This window comes from Simochromis diagramma, unplaced genomic scaffold (assembly GCF_900408965.1).
Source record: "Simochromis diagramma unplaced genomic scaffold, fSimDia1.1 OVJJ01000321.1, whole genome shotgun sequence".
NCBI classification, from domain to species: Eukaryota; Metazoa; Chordata; class Actinopteri; order Cichliformes; family Cichlidae; genus Simochromis; species Simochromis diagramma.
The window spans coordinates 7,697,414-7,715,494 of NW_024386772.1; the positions used below are offsets into that span (position 1 = coordinate 7,697,414).

The 18,081-nt window shown below is 39.0% G+C and overlaps 3 protein-coding genes and 3 non-coding genes across 9 annotated transcripts; 5 read left to right on the forward strand and 1 right to left on the reverse strand.

Annotated features, from left to right (window-relative positions):
* map3k14a (mitogen-activated protein kinase kinase kinase 14a) lies at nucleotides 1-11,464 on the forward strand. 3 transcript variants are annotated; one of them, XM_040046313.1, is made up of 17 exons: nucleotides 120-3,768; nucleotides 3,881-4,008; nucleotides 5,302-5,574; nucleotides 5,658-5,739; nucleotides 5,855-6,074; nucleotides 6,373-6,756; nucleotides 6,850-6,984; nucleotides 7,077-7,206; nucleotides 7,649-7,777; nucleotides 9,080-9,184; nucleotides 9,278-9,435; nucleotides 9,526-9,676; nucleotides 9,888-10,208; nucleotides 10,301-10,410; nucleotides 10,567-10,705; nucleotides 10,804-10,904; nucleotides 11,023-11,464. In XM_040046313.1, exons 3-17 carry the CDS (start codon nucleotides 5,316-5,318, stop codon nucleotides 11,182-11,184), a joined length of 2,586 nt encoding a protein of 861 aa, XP_039902247.1. In that variant the 5' UTR covers nucleotides 120-3,768; nucleotides 3,881-4,008; nucleotides 5,302-5,315; the 3' UTR covers nucleotides 11,185-11,464. The 3 variants fall into 3 exon arrangements, with proteins under 3 accessions (XP_039902235.1, XP_039902247.1, XP_039902225.1); XM_040046301.1 differs by lacking the exons at nucleotides 120-3,768; nucleotides 3,881-4,008 and adding an exon at nucleotides 1-94; XM_040046291.1 differs by lacking the exon at nucleotides 3,881-4,008 and having other exon boundaries at nucleotides 120-3,817.
* Nucleotides 11,465-12,581: 1,117 nt separating this feature from the next.
* LOC120742852 (apoptosis regulator BAX-like) lies at nucleotides 12,582-15,584 on the reverse strand. Of its 2 annotated transcripts, XM_040046329.1 has the most exons (6): nucleotides 15,505-15,584; nucleotides 14,820-14,868; nucleotides 14,149-14,307; nucleotides 13,884-14,019; nucleotides 13,670-13,774; nucleotides 12,582-13,586 (listed from the first exon to the last, which is right to left on the reverse strand). In XM_040046329.1, the coding sequence occupies exons 1-6, from the start codon at nucleotides 15,533-15,535 to the stop codon at nucleotides 13,488-13,490; spliced, it is 579 nt and encodes a 192-aa protein (XP_039902263.1). In that variant the 5' UTR covers nucleotides 15,536-15,584; the 3' UTR covers nucleotides 12,582-13,487. The 2 variants fall into 2 exon arrangements, with proteins under 2 accessions (XP_039902263.1, XP_039902258.1); XM_040046324.1 differs by lacking the exon at nucleotides 15,505-15,584 and having other exon boundaries at nucleotides 14,820-14,938.
* A 168-nt stretch (nucleotides 15,585-15,752) lies between these two features.
* rps11 (ribosomal protein S11) lies at nucleotides 15,753-17,751 on the forward strand. The gene is made up of 5 exons (XM_040046337.1): nucleotides 15,753-15,883; nucleotides 16,362-16,502; nucleotides 16,729-16,804; nucleotides 17,117-17,246; nucleotides 17,529-17,751. The coding sequence occupies exons 1-5, from the start codon at nucleotides 15,869-15,871 to the stop codon at nucleotides 17,650-17,652; spliced, it is 486 nt and encodes a 161-aa protein (XP_039902271.1). The 5' UTR covers nucleotides 15,753-15,868; the 3' UTR covers nucleotides 17,653-17,751.
* LOC120714239 lies at nucleotides 16,570-16,653 on the forward strand. Its single transcript, XR_005691381.1, has one exon. It is a non-coding gene; the product is annotated as a small nucleolar RNA SNORD35 (small nucleolar RNA).
* Nucleotides 16,932-17,015, forward strand: LOC120714248. Its single transcript, XR_005691385.1, has one exon. It is a non-coding gene; the product is annotated as a small nucleolar RNA SNORD35 (small nucleolar RNA).
* On the forward strand, nucleotides 17,324-17,408 carry LOC120714243. Its single transcript, XR_005691383.1, has one exon. It is a non-coding gene; the product is annotated as a small nucleolar RNA SNORD35 (small nucleolar RNA).
* Nucleotides 17,752-18,081: the final 330 nt, after the last annotated feature.

Sequence of the window (18,081 nt, forward strand, 5' to 3'; positions counted from 1 at the left end):
ACCCAAAAACTACTTCGAAATTCAAGCGGAAACAGGAAAGAAGCTACATGATGTCAAGATCGCCATCGGCCGACGCCTAGTTACGGGAAATACGGTAAGTGAAGAATATATAGTATTTATCATAAACGGTTTAACGAAGTTAAGAGCTTTCTGACTTCAGTGTTTCCCGCTGTTTGTCGAGAACTCGATTTCTCGATTTACATGTTTGACTGTTTAACGAATAGTTCAAACATTTTGGGCCTAAGTTTTATGTGAAATGGCGGTGAATGTGGCTAGAAGGAAGTTAGTGCGCGTGCACACAATAACAGCGCGTGTATACACATGAAATTACTGTTTAGTCAAATTATGTTCATTTTAAATGAATCGCTAAATAGTTAAACATCAAAGGTGACCATTGGTAGGTAAATTGTTATAGTGGCTTACTGTAGATTTTACCGTACAGAATATAATTACCGTCGTACTGCTTATACTTCTCAGTGGTACCCTCATTTTATTTTTATTTTTTGTCACAAAGGCTGTACTAACTCTAAACATGGACATGTTGATGTTCTTACCTGGTAAAAAAAAAATTAAGAGCATATTAGTGATAGAAAAAAAAAACTTGCTATATTTGTTATAGGAGTCCTCATAAGAATAGCCGTTATGTATGTTATTATATGTTGTCGCAATATATGCAGTCATATATCTTTTTATGCTCTTATCTGTTTCATTTAAACATTAGAGCCCTCATGTAATCTGATAGAACTAAACAGTTACATTCACCAGATGTAATTGTTTACATTAGTCACTCTTGGCAGGTCCTATTTTTCAGGTCCAAGTTATGCTGGGCCTCCATAATGCACCAATGCTTGCTGGATCTTTCTTGGCCCAGAGTCAAACTCCTGGCCTGCATTTACAAGCGAAGCAGCTCTGGTCCAAGTCCACCCTTAAACGAAAAACCTTTTGTTCCTCCTGTGCAAATATCCTGTTCTCATTTTCTTTGCAAGATAGCAAGAAAGTGCAAATATGACTGTATTAAGATGAACTCACTATATAGAAAATGTATAGAAAGATTGCAGCTTAGTAGAACATTATTATAATATACATGCTTTTAGATTTGTTGACTTTGGCCATGTTTAGTAAACCTATGTTGGATAGCATTGGGAAATGGAGAAGAATGTTTTTCGTGAGGTGTCAAATACACATTTCTATTATTGATTCATGAGAAAACTGTTTTCCGAATTAATTTTAATTTGTCAAAGAACCCAGTAATGTTTACAGAAAAACTGGGATAACATTAATAACAATGGCTTAGCTCTGAATTTTCCTGGGTAATCATTCTTTTAAAATGCAAGGAGTTTATAGAACATCTCAGTTTAATGGAAATAATGTGCAGCAATGCACACTATGCATTCTTACTGTAACTGACTGTTTCTTCATTGAAGTTAATATTGAGGAAGTAACTAGAAAAAGGGAAGTTGTTAGACATTAGACAAGAGGTATGACTGAGTACTTGGAGCTGCATTTAAATGTGTGCCTGCAGATGTGTTTTTTGCAATCTTTTAGAATGTGTAGTTGAGGACTGGAATGCTTTCCTGAGAAGCAGCCACCGGTTCTCTTAAGGAACTCTTGCCTGTGTTTTCTGAGTTCCTTTTAGCAGTCGTTACTAAAGGCTTTGGAATTTCATTAATCTCTGTGAGAGAAACAGAGCAGCAGAAGCTGTACAGTCACCAACTGTATGTTTTGTTACAGTTTAGTTCAAGATTTCCACAGCAAAGGTCATTATGGATTAAAGTTTATAGTGTGCACTATTAGTTACATGTTTATTAGATATGTGTAGACATTTAGGGTGCAAAACTCCTCTAAAGCATAATTGTTTAGGTTTCTGGTGACACCGACAGGGAAGTGTAGGTTCAGTTTGCATGTAAATGAAAAGACTTTAGTGTTGATTACTTGACCTGCAAAATGAATTTGCAGAATTTGATAATCAGTCATTGCCATTTCTCCAGTTAGTAAAATGCCATGCATGCTTGTCAGTGCAGAAAGTTGGAACAGAAGTTAAAAAATGACCTTAGAGTTGCACAGACTTCTTTTGCAAAAAGTGAAATATTCTCAGGACTGCATGAGCAATATATGGCAATAGTGAAGTACATTGGAGATTCATTTCAGGTATAGGGTTTCTAGAAATGAAGTTTGGAATATGGTCAGAATTGGTGGTGTGCCCCAAGCTGAGACATATAGGCCGATTCTTATCTGTTTTACAGTAGTACCAGGGAGCTGTCTGTCTGTTTCCAGATTCATTCACAGCTTAAAACAATCCATCCAAAACAAAGCAGAATTTCTGTCAAGCTTTTAATAATATGAAGAGGCAATTAAAAACATGAAATTTAAAAATCAAAACCAGCAAATTGCAAAGCAAAAAACAACCCCACCCCAAAAAACACTGGTCACAGTGACATCTTAAAAGAAACCTTAAAATCTTGAACCTTGAACTAGTAACTTTTGACAGTTTTTTTTTGTCACACAGTTAATCTGTTGCACATAATGTTGTGGCTAAACTGACTAAATATTTCAGCTCTAGACAGAATGAGTAAATGAGAAAATGATTGGCAGACGAACTGATAATTGGTACTAATTGTTGCCTTTTTTATGAGTCATAATATGTGAAGTTGGTGACTAATAGAGTACCAAAAACAAAATTCTAAATGCTTTGACTGTCTACAATGTCTGTACCTGTGTCCTTAAGCTTATGCCGGTTTAGCAGAGATATTGTTGTCATGACAAACAGTTTCCTTATCAGTAGGGGTGGAGTGAGCAACTTCCATTGAGCTTTTCGATTAAGGCATGTACCAGAACCTGTCAAGTGGTGTTCCGAGTTTCCTGTAGTGGTTTTTATATGACTAAGTTGTTTTTCTGCTCAAGAGAAAAGCAAGTGAGATTATTTCAGATAGAGCCATCAGATTATTGACAGCTCATACGCTTGCCTCAGTCTAAACACTGTTTTCGGAAATAATTTTTCGCAAGAAGATGCTCATAATGTGAGTTTTCACACTGCCACATGTTCATAAAGAAAGAAACTCTTTGTTGTTTTAACAACAGGACATATAGTGGAGAATGTGGGCGTGTGACATGACATGTGACGGGCTCTTGAATGTTGGCTTGCTACAGGGCATGCACTTATTAGAATATCAGAGCAAATGAAAGGCCACAAATCCCTTCACATTTAGTGGTGTGAATGTGTACAGAAAGTTGACTGTCCATTCCAGGTGATTATCAGACTACCTGGTTTAAAGTGCACACAGAATTGAAATTGTTTTTCACCCATTAAAGAAACTTTTTTAACTGATTTTTTGCTTTTTGAACAAATTTGAATTCGGTGCTGTGCTGTACTAATCATATCCTTTTCTTATTCCTCATTAAAACCCTGTATCTTGATAGTATGCAAAGATTGAAAGGGTTTAGATATTACCACTACTTGCATCACAGTTCATAGTTCACATTTTATTGTTTGTCACCATACCCATAAGCAAACCTGATCCTTTAATTGGTAGTACTCAAGAGGGCAGAGCAAGTAAACCAGCCCTGTTAGAGGGAGCAGAAGGAGGGGGGAATATGGGGAAGTGTAGATGCATTTCCCATAAGTCATAGTCAGCCAGCTCCTCCCCCCAGTTGGCTGAAAGCCAGCATCAGGAGAGCAGAAAGCAAAGCGGCAGCGACTGAGCCGAGTCGTTACTGAAAAGTCGAACATGAAGGCACGCAAACGGAGCACCTAGTTCGTGTCGATGACAGGTTATTCAGAACAAATACTTGAGAATGCAGTTCAGACTGGCATCTATTGGTATGTCTGCCCGCTACGTTGGCTCACACATACAGAGTCTGTTTTTGTGCCTGTTTGTTGCAGTGGGGTTTTCTCTATTTCCTTTCCACGTAAATTCATTGGGGTGTGGTGGTGCAGCGTCTTAAGACGGAAGTGACAGTTGAGTTGCTTCGCTCTAGATAATCTTGCGGTGCATGAAGTCTGCGTACAAGGTAGTATCATTAATAAACTCAAACAGCTTTAACGTAATTTTGATTATGTTTTGATGTTATTTTTTGCTGTATTGTTACTTGTATCTATACTTTATTGGTGTTGTCAGCAGCAAAAGCATGTAGTGTGCATGTGATTGTTTTAGTCAAGAATTTAGGCTTAATCTTTGTGTGATAAGCTGCTAGTGTAATGGACAAACTGATGCAACTAATTGCAACTGTAGTGCTCTAAATGTAGTTCTCAGTTTGTGCCTTTTAAACTGCATGTAGTTTTCCTGTGTTGGTTTTACAGTCTTACCTGTTGTGCTGGTAATAACTTTTAAGGTGTGAACAGGCAGCCATGCAAATCTTTATTTCAAATTAGCCCAGGCTGTGCAGCCCAGGCATTGCCTAGGTTACTTCCTCTGACTGAAACAGACTGCATGCACTGAGCGACAGAGTTTGCAACTGTGAAAACAAGGCCGGGGTTTAATTTCCTGTCTCATCTGCCCACCTCAAATTTCACAGTTTCAGTTCATCTGCGCTCCTAACCATGTGTGGCGCAGTAAAATATGTTAAACTTCAAACGAGCCATAATGAAGCAGATCAAATTATTTTTGCGTTTATGCATGGGTGTATATTTCCGTCGTAAACCTTTCAGTCGGATCTTCAGTCAGATTTATGAGCTTTTCTGTTGTGCTCGATTACAGCAGGCAAATGGCACCGTGGAAAGTATTTGCAAAGTGCGCCATAGATGCAAACTGAAAAAAATACTAAGAACGAAAAATTAAGAAAAAACGAACAAAAGCAAACAGCAAAATGCATTGCAACCTTTAACCTGAGATGTGTTTAGTTTTCAGAATCCATTTGTTCCCCTTTTTAGGTATCCTCACTCCCACGCTCACATTAGCAGATAAAAGTCCTTTGTTACATTTTGGAGAAATGGTTTATGCTTATACAAACTTCACAACATTTCTAAAGGTCACTCTTGATGAGTCGCAGCAAGCATCTGACTAACTGAATAAATATCACGCACTGTGAGCTCTGAAGTAACGTGTTCATCAAAATCGAAAGCTCGGTTTATAAAGGAGCCAAATATGTTGCCCTCGACCAAAGACAAATTCACTAATTAATATTTAAATAATAATACTAAAAAAGTTACTTTTAACTCTCTGGTTATAGCCACACAAACAACCCAGGCATCTATAACTAAAACGAAATTGATTAACTCTTATTTAAGATTAAAGACAAAACATAAAGGCAGGAGACAGTTGATAGGGAAGATCGTTATTTATCAGCTGCTTGTGTCTCTTGCAGATTTAGAAGATAACATGGCGGTGAGACAGAGGCTCTTCAACTCAACAGCGCCTTTCACTGGACCACCAAAAGCTGACCTGAAGGGGACATATCCATCATGCTCCAATGCAGAGCAGGAGACTGAGGAGGCGCAAGATGAGGGGAAGGATGGCAAAATGGGATTTACGCAAAAGTGGTCTGCTGATAAACTCACTAAACTCCTGACACATGGAACTGCAGAACAAGTGGAAGAAATGCAGTTCAAGACCTCAACCATTGTTGCTCAGGCAGAATGTAAATATATCTTATTTTTATAGTGTATCACATCAATGAACTTTCCTGTGAGCCAATTTTACATTAACACTGTGCTCGTTTAGGTGAAACCCAGGACTCCCAAGAGTTCAGCCCGTCCTGTTATGACCGCTCCTTCCGTGCCTTCCCTAAATGCTTAACCACCAGGTAAGATCTTGGGGACATTCTCCGCATTATAAATAAAATTTCTGTTTAAGGGTCTGTGCTGAATTGTGTAAACATGCCTTAAATTCCTTTTGCTTTCTTCGAATTTCTTTTGAAGTCTTTCATCTGACCAAAACAATGTGGCGTGCCAAACAATGGCCACCATCCAGGAAGCAAGCACATCAATACTCTCCTCAAGAAAGAGTACCCATAGGAGACAGAAACGTAAGGGGAAGAGGAAGAAGCAGCAGAAGAAGAAGGACAAGCAGCGACAGAGACGTCGAATGCCTTCTGGAGTGCCTGAACAAGAAAGTGGAAGTTCTCTGATCCCGATCCTGGTGAGGTTACTCATCACATCTCTCTGAGTCTTGACTATGAAACTGGATTCAAAAATGTGTTAATATTTAGTATGCTGTGCTGTTAAAAGAATTTAAATCGTCTTCAACAATAGGGTCCTAATCTCTAGAAGTTCCCATGTAAACATTACCCTTCCTAAATTGTGTAAGTGAAACATTGAATTCCAACAGCCCCGCCTCTTTAGGCCTTGAATTTTTAAGCCTAGAGCAAATTTATCAGAGGATGTAAACACTATATTGTCTAAGAACTTTTTTTTTCTTCTTCTTCTTCTTCTTGTAGGGGGACTCTTCTGTTGAAGAGAGAAGCGATCTCAGTACCTCTTGCTGTAGCAGCTTTGAAAGCTCAGAGGAAGACGACCGAAGGGCTTCTTTTTACAGCCAACAAGTTTACAACAAAGGCTCAAGCTGTTCCCCTTTGAACTGGCCAGTTTTGGGTAACCTCTCCAGTGTTCGGTCATATGAGCACAACAGCAGCTCAGACTCTCTTAGCAGTGTGGGAGACTGCTCACTGGCCCTTGCTGGGCTCAGAGGCTGTGTCAGTCAGGGGGATCCATGCTACACAGGGCCATTTTTCAAAGAAGTGGAGAGGGAGACTAGGGAAGACGAAGACGAGTTCTCGGAAGCTGACTCTGTTAGCAATGAGGGACTCATTTTTTATCATGAAGTAAGTTCTGCTTTGCTTCAGTCTGCTTGCTTCAGTATGTTTTGATTTGAAAAGTGGCTGAACCAAACTAACCTGTTTGTCTCTTCCTGACAGAAAATTCAGCCTGTGGACTCAGAATACAAAGAAGGGAGAGAGTATGTCCTCCAGCACTTCATCAAGGAAGGCTCCTATGGTGAAGTACACAGTGCTGAAGATGTGAACAGTGGGTTCAAATTTGCTGCCAAAAAGGTAATTTACAGCATATCGATTTGTATAAAAACAGTCTTGTATAAAAGTATGTACATAATCTTAGTATTTTATATTCCATCTTTTTCTCAAAGATTGCCCTGAAGAGGTTCAACAGTGAGGAGGTGGGTGCGTGGAGTGCCCTCAGATCTCCTCGTGTGGTGAAGCTCTTTGGAGTGGTTAGAGAGGGGCCTAATGTCGTCCTTCTGATGGAACACAAAGCTGGTAAACAATCCCACTATCTTCCCTTCACACACAGCGTATGTTGTTGATACTAACTACTCCTGTTGTCATTTAAACTCAAGAAACAGATGGAATCAATTAAGTGCACAAACATGTACAGTACATGGAACTTGAGTCGACTGAGTTCAAGTGCAGAAAAATACGGATGTGATTAGTGTTGAGATGCGGAAGTGGGTGTTTCTGGGATGCTCGAAATGACTGTTGACCTTACTCAAAGAGTGTTTGTCCAAACTGCACCAAACGTGTGACGCAAGCTCCCTTCCTGATAAACATTGATATACCTGACACATTTTTCCATTGTCATTAAATGCTGGCTTCTTTACAAGCCATAACCCAGAGGAAAAGATTAATCAGATGCTCTCTGTTGGTAAATATTACTAAGACAACAGTCTTTGTCCTGCTCTAACATTTTGTGTTATTCCAGGCTCTTTGGGCCAGCTGATAGTGGAACGTGGTCGACTGCCAGAGGATTTAAGTCTCCACTACCACTCTCAAGTTTTAACAGCGTTGGAGTACTTAGTGAAGAAAAGGGTGGTGCATCTCGATATTAAAGGTATATTATACAATTACCATACCTTTGAAATCTTAGATGACTTGAATGTTAGCCTCATATTTATGATGTTTGGTGTGCCCACTTTATGACTGAACAGCCATTCAAGTCATTCATCAACACATGTGGTTATTCATGACACGTATCTTAAGAGTGAGCTTTTATAAGAAATTTAGTGTAATTTAATCAACTTACAACAGCAAATAAATCCACAAAGTGAAGTTGTTAAGTTTTATCCACTTTTTATCTCTATATAATGTACAAATTAATAATGACTGGGACTGTTCCTGTGACTTCCTAAATATTGGTGATGTTGTCGAGTGATAAAGTATGGAATGTAAATGTTAAATCCAAAAAAGTAACAATATATCGATATTGGCACTGCCTCACAACACTTTCATTATGAACATTAACAGCTAGAGAACAATAGTAATAACAGTAAAACTAAGAAATGTGTCAGCTTGACTTTTACTTGTTGTGGTAGTGGAAAGTTGAAAAAAAGACAGAGAGAAAGTCAGATTTGTAATTAGTTCTCATCAGAGGATTTTGTGTCTATGCGCAGCTGTTGTTTGGAACACAAGTGTCATAGATACAGTCTAGATTTGATCTTCAAGCACCTGGGTTGTGAAACCAGATTACCACAGAGAAAAAGACGGGCTGGGAATTTCCCACAGTGTGACTCACTGCTGTTCTCTAGACACGGCGCATGTGCACAAAATCAGGAGAGCGAGAGAGAAAGGGAGAACAAAACGAAGTGAGGGGGGGGATGGGACAAAGAGCAGGAAGTAGTTCGAAAGAGAAGAAGAGGAGAAAAAGTACAATGGACAGAAAGAATACAGAAGATGAAAATAAAGTGGAAAGGGTTATATAGAAGAACAAAGGAAACACAAAAACAGAACAGAAACTGAGATTGAGGAAGAGCAAAAAAGACAGAGAATATCTTAAGAGCTGACAAGACATGTTTTGTGGTGTATCTCAAGCGCCATCTGCTGTCTGTAATTTCTCAGGAAAAGCTAGACAATAATACCACATCTCTTCTTTATCTGCGTACGGTTTGTGACTAGTTTCCACATCCATTCCACATTAAAGAGTTTAGCACAGCAGCTGTCCCTGTGTGACTTCATATTTTCCATTCATTTGGCTCCTTTGTCTTAGACTGTTTTGTTTAAGCAGCTGCCCTGTTTCTAATTATGTCATCTAAAAACTACACAGCACAAGTCATGGAAATCAACCAAGCACCACTGACATCACACAGCAGCACACAGATTAATGCAATGGATTACTGACTCTACTTGTTTCTCACAGCCGACAACGTGTTGCTGTCGGACGATGGTAGAGACACCTTCCTATGTGACTTTGGACATGCCGAAAGGCTCGACAATCAGGGTCAGAGCCTCAGTAGGTCCAAAGGTAAATACTTTGTCACTGAGTAATTTGGCAAGATGTGCAATTTCTCCACTTACATGTCCGAATTCACAATTTTCTCAATGTATTTGATTACAGATCTGAAGGGCACAGAGACTCACATGGCCCCTGAAATAATAAAAGGAGAACCCCGCGGAGCTAAAGCAGATGTGTGGAGCAGCTGCTGTATGTTACTGCACATGCTCAATGGTTGTCAGCCTTGGACAAGATACTATAATTGTCGCCTTTACTTGAAGGTATTCTTCGAATACTTTATTGACAGATGTTTGTTCTTTAGAGTACTCGTATCAAGCCTTGACTGTATTTCCTTGGTTGATTGGTTACAGATTGCTAACGAGCCCCCGCCTCTGAGAGAGATCCCACCTGACTGTGGCTCTCTCACTGCTGAAGTTATAAAAGCAGGACTCCAGAAGGATCCACTGAAGAGATCATCAGCAACTGACCTCAGAGAAAAAACTGACAGAGCTCTAAGAGAAGGTAAATCTGCACTGCATCTGGCTTGATGGTGGTTTCAGCAGTGAGTTTACAGACAATTGAGAGTTTGTTATTTTGCATTTATATGGTATGGAATGCTCTTTTTAGTGACCATCAGTTGACCACATTGAGTTTAGTAATACCTGCTATACATTTTTTAATCAGTTTATCGTAGGTACATAAGTTCATTTAATTTTTATTGATTTGATTGCAGTTGGAGGACTCACCAACCCAGTGAAGGGTCCCTATTTAGAGCCCTTGCTTAACACCAACAAACCAAGTGACTCCATGCAACTCATCAGCAGCAGTGCTGACTTTGAGGATGAAGAGATGCACCAAGAGTCCATGGAAAAGCTGATCACAACAGGGAGGAGGACAAAGAAACTGACTGATGAGGAAGAGGCAGACGCTGATTCTAAGAAATCGAAACGAGGCTCGCCTCATGAACCACAAATGCTGATCTCGGAGCTGAGCCACAAGAGGGACAACAAAATCACCACGGTACCTGAACTTGAGCTACGGAAGCTGGTTGGAGGTGAGGTTTTCTTTAAGCTGTATTTAATTTCAGGTGTTAAGTATGGCAGATGCTTGAACTCTGTATGCTTTTGTTTTTTCGTTTGTTTGCAGATTTCTATCTGAGCAGCCTCTCCCAGCTTCATTCTGCTGAGATGCAGGAGCAGTTGTTGTCTTGCCTCAGCAGTGACCCTTACTCGAACTGGGAACCATGGGACAAAAAGGTAAATCAAAATGCAGAGCAGAAATAAAGCCAAAATATCAGGGAAAACATGTTGTTAGGCGAACAGTTTTTAAAAGAACTTCTCTGGCGGCCTATTGTTTTGGTTAACAGCAGAAATAATAGACCTACTGTTTGGTTTGTGTTCCCCTTTTTCCAGGACTCTGGCCGCTGGTCTCTGAGCCCAGGAGACGACCTCAGCTCCGGTGTCTTCTCCTACAATAGCCAGCCAGATGTGCAGGTGTTCAGTTTGGATTTCCTGGGTCACACACAGCAGCCACCACCTTGCTGTTTTGAAGGTGAGATAAAAAGCTCTTCTGTTTAATATGATACCTAATTGTATATAATTTTTTTTCTCTTTGGTCATGTGCCTCACTCTGCTTTATGATTGGTCCAGGGGTGGATGTCTGCATCAGAGACTTTAGTGATAAGAAAATCCGGATCAGAGAGATGCGTCGGGTGAAGGTGGGCCATATTGCCACTGGAATCAGTGATCAGGTGAGGTATACTCACAGAATCCCACACTATTATATCCAAAAAGTATATGTTGTTTGTCCATTTAAGTAGAAAAAATAGAAGATTATACTAGTTTGACGTTTATCTGTGTCTGATTTAGATCTCTGAGAGGGTTTACACACTGAAAACTGAGCACGGCCAGCAGATAGGTCACGATGAGGAGGTACAAGAGTCCGGCCTGGAGCTCCGCTGTTTTCCAGCTCCAGACTTCAGCACTTCTTGGAGATGGAGAATCAAAGATGGCATGCTGGAAACACGATAGAGCCCTCAGCTACTTTATTCCAGCTGCAATTTCATATTAACTGCTCATCATTTCATGTTGTGCTTCGAACAAGTGTCTTTGGCTTTTGTTGATGTGTGAGGGACCATAAAACATTTGTGAGCCTCCACTTTAACAAACTGCTTTTGCCTAAAATATCGTAAATTAAAAATAAAATGAAATATAAAAGAGGATTGATTTTTAGCATTGTGTCTTGTAATGTTGCATGTGTCAATGTTTATGTTGAGTCAATAAATAGAAAACTGTGAAGTCTGTGAAAAAAGTTTGATCTCTCTTTTTATTTCATAAAAAAAACCCAAGTTTGTAATACTTATAAATTGATAGTTCACATGATTTAGAAGTTACAGCTATATAGTTACTAATTATATTATTACTATTACTATAATAAATATAATGGTTTCCTATTAGGATAAAGTTGGTCTCATTTTACTTTTCAGCCTTTTAAGGTTATATCCAATATCCTTTAATTAATAATAATAATAATAATGATAAAAGAAAGGCCTTAGTCTGGTGACTGATGACTATGACATATTTACCAGAAACTTTGGTGCAGAGCAAGGCTAATGCCAGAGGAGAAATTATTAATATCTAAAGATTATTTATCAGTTTGATAATCCACCATTTCTCCAAAATTATCTGAAGGCTATACTTTGGATTACTAAGCCTTGGGTTATGTTTATAAAAATGAAAAGGTTGATGTCTTAACTTGGACATTAAAAAATATCAGTGTGCTTCCTGGTGTCTTACTTTGCATTAAAAATTGACACTAATGTATAATCTAACTAGCACATTGTTTGTGTTGATCTATACAAGTTCAAACACCTCTCGGGAGACTAAGTTTCTATTTGTCTCTACATTTCCAGCAACATATGCATTTTCTAGAAACAGGAAAACAGGAATAGCTGGTATGCTGATTTACTGACGTAAGAAAAAGTAGGGGGTGTGACTGATGGCAAAAAGTCTGAGCCATATTTTATGAGATCATACTGCTGTAAGCCTTTTTAGTATAGTCAACATTCTGTGTGTGATTAAAGCACAGCTACAGATAATAGTTAAAAGATTTATTTTTAATATTACAGCATACAAAGTCACTGCAAAAAGATTTCAAGGGAGACTTGAAGGAAATTTTACTCTTACAAATATGATATAGAAAAGGTGAAAACTTGAGAATATCAAAATGATTTCAGAGTTAAAAAAGAAAACAAAAACCACCAAGGCACTGACAAACAAGAAGAACGTATAAAAAGACTTTTGCTGTTTAGACAAAGTCGCAGTTTGAATAACTCACGTACAAAATACAGTACTTTGAATATGTGTAAAGTGAGGTAAGAATCTGTGAGCAATCCATTGCTTTCTGTGTCTGCAGCGTCAAACCTTCAGTAGACCAAAAGAACACCGAGAAGTAACAGAATTATTGAGTGTCACGTTAAGGTCAGAATGCTGGTCAAAATGCCCCCAAACACCATATGATTGTATATTACACAAGATTGCAGTTCTTTTACTATCCTTTCAGAGAGATTATTTGACTGTTTTTTAACCATCTGATGATTCATGTTAAACGTAAACATAACTTTATATAGAAGAATTGGGTGCTGCACCTACTGGAAGAAGAGAAATGAAGTGGGGGTTAATTAAACCCAAACTTTTATCAGAGTTCTCTTAATATATACCGTTTTCTAAATATTTCCGCAAAAATATCTCTTTAACTCCATCGAATATGACCACCTTACACATTCAGTGCCAGCAGAACATTACAGATTTACACCAGTGAACACTCACAAATACATGAGAATGTGGATTGGCTAGCATACAGACAATGATGTAAAGGATGGAGAGAGTGGGAAGAGCAGAAAGGCAATTTCTGTGAAAAAAAATAGCAAAAAACTAAACAAAACAAGGGAAACTCTTAATTTGATCAAAACATTTCTCATAATATCATTTAAGGTAGAAAACAGAATGCAGTGACTTGTGTACCAAGTAAAAAATAAATTAATTAAAATGCATTCCTTGTTCAAGTCTTGACAACCTCTCCCCATCCTTCAATTCTGTGCACGTAATCCTGCACAGCTCGCTTCCCCAGTGGCATAGGCATCTTGAGTGCAACAGCGCTATTAGTCCAACTCCCAATTCTTACATATGAATAAGAGGCAGAAATGAAGAACAATTAATTCGAGATAAGTTCTTCCTGTTGAGTGTATTTCTTTCTGCATTCTTCTTCCTCCTGTGCCATTTCCCTCAATTGTAATTCTTGCTGTCTTTCTCCTCTCTGCTCTTCATGCTTCCCCTCACATCTTGCGAATGACAAGAACAGTGGTAAGGACTCCTGCCAAGAAAACTCCGACCGTCTGCCATGTTGGTGTGCCAAAGTAGGAGCGAATACCCTCCTAAAAATGCCGAAAAGACAGGAAAATTAATATGGACACATAGATTATTGCTAATAAATTAGGTTTATTAGTTTGCTCCTTACCCAGCCACCTTGCTCCCTGATCCAGTTGATCACATGTTCCCGGAGATAGTCTATGGTCCAACTGATAATGGTTCTGATAATATCCGGAATCTGAGTTACAAGAGCCTGTAAAGGTGTAAAGAGAAGATCTTTAGATTTTTTTTAATTCAATAATACATGCCTTACTTTTGTTATTTATTAATTTTAAAATACCAAACATAGCAGTTTCACGTACTTTGATAACGAGTCGGCATGCAAAGTAGAACAGTGCAACCACCCTGCCCCAGTTAAATATTCCATCTGAAAAGATCTCATAGGCCACTCTCATAAAAACCTCTCTTGTGGGACAAAGCGAAGAGTCATTTATCATTCTAGGGAAAAAGATTGAATAATGGTAAGCAAATAATTTAGTTATTACAGTTATAGTTGAACAAACTTGCATATCATAATACTCCACGCCTTTAAAGTTGCCTGAAGAGGCACACAGACAAGTTACCAACCTTTGGAGCTCTACATTTCCATCCAGCTCATCTCCAATCTGCTGCAGGCACTGAGCAAGCTTCTTATGTTTTGGGTCAGTCAGCTGGCTTCCACCAAGCTCTTCTCTCGTCACTGCCCTATTGCCATCTCCTTGCCTCTGAACTCGCTCATAGATGAAACTATACAGCACAAATACACAACAGTAAGCCATCTTACATTTTCTCTAGTTCAACAGCAAGAAACCAAAGTGAAGGGGTTAAGATGACCTGGTTACCTAAGCTGGTTGTCATCATTGAACCTTGGCACATTAGCACTTTCAAAATGGACTGTTACTTATATATAGCACTTTACTACTCTCTTTGAGCGTTGAATGTGTTTTCTTACAACAAGCCTCGTTCACATATGATACATATTTTCTTTGTGCCAAAGCACTTTTAACCCAGCGTTAGGACACTAGCACTCTGACGGATGTGTCAAGGTCAACATGAGATTCACTATTTATGTTGACATGCAACCTAGAAGATCAAACAAACAGCCTTGCAATTGGTAGGTGACCAGCTCTTCCTTCTGAAACAAGTCAACAAAGGCACTCAAACTCCTTACACCTAACCCCTTATATCAAGTTGATTTCCTTCACAAAAATGATATATTCCACATATAACTGCTACCCAAGAGTGTAGTGTGTACTCACTCCTGTAACAAAATAGTTCCGACTTCCAGTATCTGATCTCCGGAATTCCCTGAAAGACAAAGGTAGACACTCATTAGATGACTCAAATGCTGATAAATAAGCATTGCGCCATATTATTATGAGATCACTTTAGATGATAGAAAAATTATACGTCAATTCTCAGTTTCATCGTAGGTATTTTTTTTCGTAACAATTAGTTTAAACACGTTTTTAAAACTATTGTTTTTGTAAATTATTTATATCTCCTGTTCAACTCAACTCTAGACACCTGTTTGTCCGTAACATATACAAAGGCAATACATCAAATCTGGTGTTAGTTATTTAGTTGATAGTATTAATTTAAGTTAATTCGCGTTAAACACTGTCGTAACTGAGGAAATTTGCCATTTTTTAATGTCAAAAGGATGCCGTTTCCAAATCTGTACGTTTCGCTTTTGGTCAAACGCGTTTGCTTACTCTTTGTAACGCGAACATCTACACAACGCAGTGCTAACGCAAAGCTAACGTTTAGCTACTTTTGCTAAACTAAGCCCTATCCATGTTAACGATACACTTAGCAAGCAATAAAGCGGCAAACTAAATGTTAACTGTTAAAGCGCCACATTATCTGTGTCTATCGGACTCCCACCGACACTGTCAGAGTCGAAATATATGTATTTTATTTGTTGACGATAGCTGCCACTACCTTGATCGCCTCCTCCCGGGTGTGATGCCATCTTGTTTTCTGTTTGGGTCGTTTCTGGTTCCCGTGCAATCACGTGATAACAGTTATTTGTTCGTACCAGTGGGCGGCACTTGCCACCCTCACTTTTTCACCCTCTAGTTTAATTTACAAATATACAAATAGAACTATAGGCAACAGAAATAGGGAAAAACTATAATGTCCCCTACCGCACGTAAAGTGGTACGATAACTCTGTAATTTTAGTCCAAAAAAAAGTCTGTTATATCTTTTTTTAGCCTCGCCTAAATGAACGTCATTTCCCGTACCTCGGTGTCTTCCGTCCGTCGCGCGCATACACAGGCCTCTTTACGACTCGGCTGGCAAAGATGGCGGATGCACAAGTATGTTCGGCAAAACGGCGTGGTGACTTTAAATCGACATATTTACACTTTAATAAACCTTTTATTCATCTAGAATGAAGTATATGCCATTATAGTGTTCTTATATTTGTTCCCGAGTCACTTCAAACTACATTTACGCGCTTATAGTCAACATTTTTTGCTCCTCTGTACTCCCTCGTGCAGCGCTCAAGTAGCCGGAATGGTAGCCTGGTTAGCTTAGCGTGCTATTACTTACCATTCCCTATTAATACGGCTTCTACTCTTTGCATGTTTTGCGTGTTAAGTCTTAGCGTTTAGGCACGTCTTCTGTAACTTGTTAGGCTGCATGTCATATTAACCAAAAGTGAACATAGTTTTTAGTGAGAGGAAGTAAGTCTTAAGTCGACTAACGAGCGGCGGCGTGTGAGAGAAATGCGTGGTGAAGGTGATGTGATTTCTATTTCAAAGCTTTAACTCGCTGATCTGTATTTCTGACCAGACCGAGAGATCCTATCAGAAGCAGCCTACCATCTTCCAGAACAAAAAGCGTGTTCTGATCACAGATGGTGGCAAGGAGACCAAGGAAAAGCTTCCTCGCTACCACAAGAGTGTTGGGCTGGGCTTCAAAACACCAAGAGAGGTAAATGAATCAATTCAAGGCATTTTTCAAACGTTTAAATACATTTAACAAGTATTTGGTTGTAAGCTGCAGATGATGTTTTTCTCACGATGGTCTTCCAAGCCTGCAAGGTTCTGACGACAATGCCTTTTGGCAACACTGATGCAAACTTGTGATTATGATTTCATGTTAGATTTGATAGTCTTATCACTCATTCATGTACAGTAACATGTTTGTTTTTCTCCAGGCTATTGAAGGCACCTACATTGACAAGAAATGCCCCTTCACTGGAAATGTTTCCATCCGTGGCCGTATTCTCTCTGGTCAGTTGAATGTCTCGTAGCACAGACAAGTGTTTTTACAGACGTCCTAAACTTAACTTTATTTTAAATGAAGCCAGAACAGTGTAATTTACTAGAAACCACATGTCTTCCTTTTTTGTCACTGTCCTGCAAATGATGCTTATCTCACGATGGTCTTCCAAGCCCTTTGGGTTCTGACGACAATGCCTAATGGCAACACTGATGTAGTCTAGTGACAAAAGTACTAAGAGCAGTTTTCTAAATCTATCCAGTGCCATTTTATGACTATAGAAATTGGTATAACACAAAATGCTGTCCATTGTCTGTCTGAAGGTGTGGTGACCAAAATGAAGATGCAGAGGACCATTGTCATCAGACGTGACTACCTGCATTACATCCGCAAGTACAACCGCTTTGAGAAGAGGCACAAGAACCTCTCGGTCCATCTGTCACCTTGCTTTAGGTATAGCACCTCACATTATGTTTTGTTAAATAACCTTTTACTTAATAACTGTGTTCCTTCAAAGCCTCTTATTTTGCTGCATATGATGTTTTTTCTCACGATGGTCTTCCAAGCTCAGGAAGCTCTGACGACACTGCCTTTGGCAAAAACTGATGCAGCTTTGCTTCAGTATGACAACATTTTCTGTCAACTTATTTTTGGACATGCATACCCATATTAAATTCCCCTTTGCACTGTTTTTTTTTTTTTTTTTTTTTTCTTTGTTTGTTTTGTCTTCTGCAGAGACGTCACAGTTGGAGACATTGTGACTGTCGGGGAGTGCCGACCCCTCAGCAAGACAGTGAGATTTAACGTCCTCAAAGTGACAAAGGCCGCTGGAGCCAAGAAGCAGTTCCAGAAGTTTTAGATGTGACTTTGAACGAGATGTCTGCCGTCGGCTAATTTGTCTCATTTTGAAATAAAGAAAATCTTGGCTAAATTTCCTGGAGCAGACTGAAATATAAAACATTTTTGTGTGGCTTTATTTCCAGTAGTTTGAGCATAATAAAGAGACAGCACTCTACGTATTACTGGTCACTGTAACAATATTATTGATGCATTTATGAAGTACTCGTATGAAAATTAAGTATTTTAATTTTGGGTACTCTGCTTCCTGGTCTAAAAGTCTATAAAATCTGGAATTACAGTCATGATAAGGTACACTCTCTTTCAATTCTAAAATTTATCAGGGCACAAAAAAGTTCTGGTTCTAGAATTATTTAAATACAAGCCTGGATGAGCAGCAACAAATAACATACTGTGAGTGAACAAAAACAAAAGAGAAATGCAGAAGCAG

Coding starts and splice junctions, on each gene's coding strand:
- rps11 (XM_040046337.1), top strand. Junction 16,503..16,728: donor GCTTCAAAACACCAAGAGAG/GTAAATGAATCA, acceptor GTTTTTCTCCAG/GCTATTGAAGGCACCTACAT. Junction 17,247..17,528: donor CATCTGTCACCTTGCTTTAG/GTATAGCACCTC, acceptor TGTCTTCTGCAG/AGACGTCACAGTTGGAGACA.
- LOC120742852 (XM_040046324.1), bottom strand. CDS start 14,923: ATGCTTATTTATCAGCATTTGAGTCATCTAATGAGTGTCTACCTTTGT. Junction 14,308..14,819: donor GGAACTATTTTGTTACAGGA/GTGAGTACACAC, acceptor TGTGCTGTATAG/TTTCATCTATGAGCGAGTTC. Junction 13,587..13,669: donor TCAGGGAGCAAGGTGGCTGG/GTAAGGAGCAAA, acceptor CGGCATTTTTAG/GAGGGTATTCGCTCCTACTT.
- map3k14a (XM_040046291.1), top strand. CDS start 3,793: ATGCAGTTCAGACTGGCATCTATTG. Junction 5,575..5,657: donor CATTGTTGCTCAGGCAGAAT/GTAAATATATCT, acceptor GTGCTCGTTTAG/GTGAAACCCAGGACTCCCAA. Junction 6,757..6,849: donor GACTCATTTTTTATCATGAA/GTAAGTTCTGCT, acceptor TCTTCCTGACAG/AAAATTCAGCCTGTGGACTC.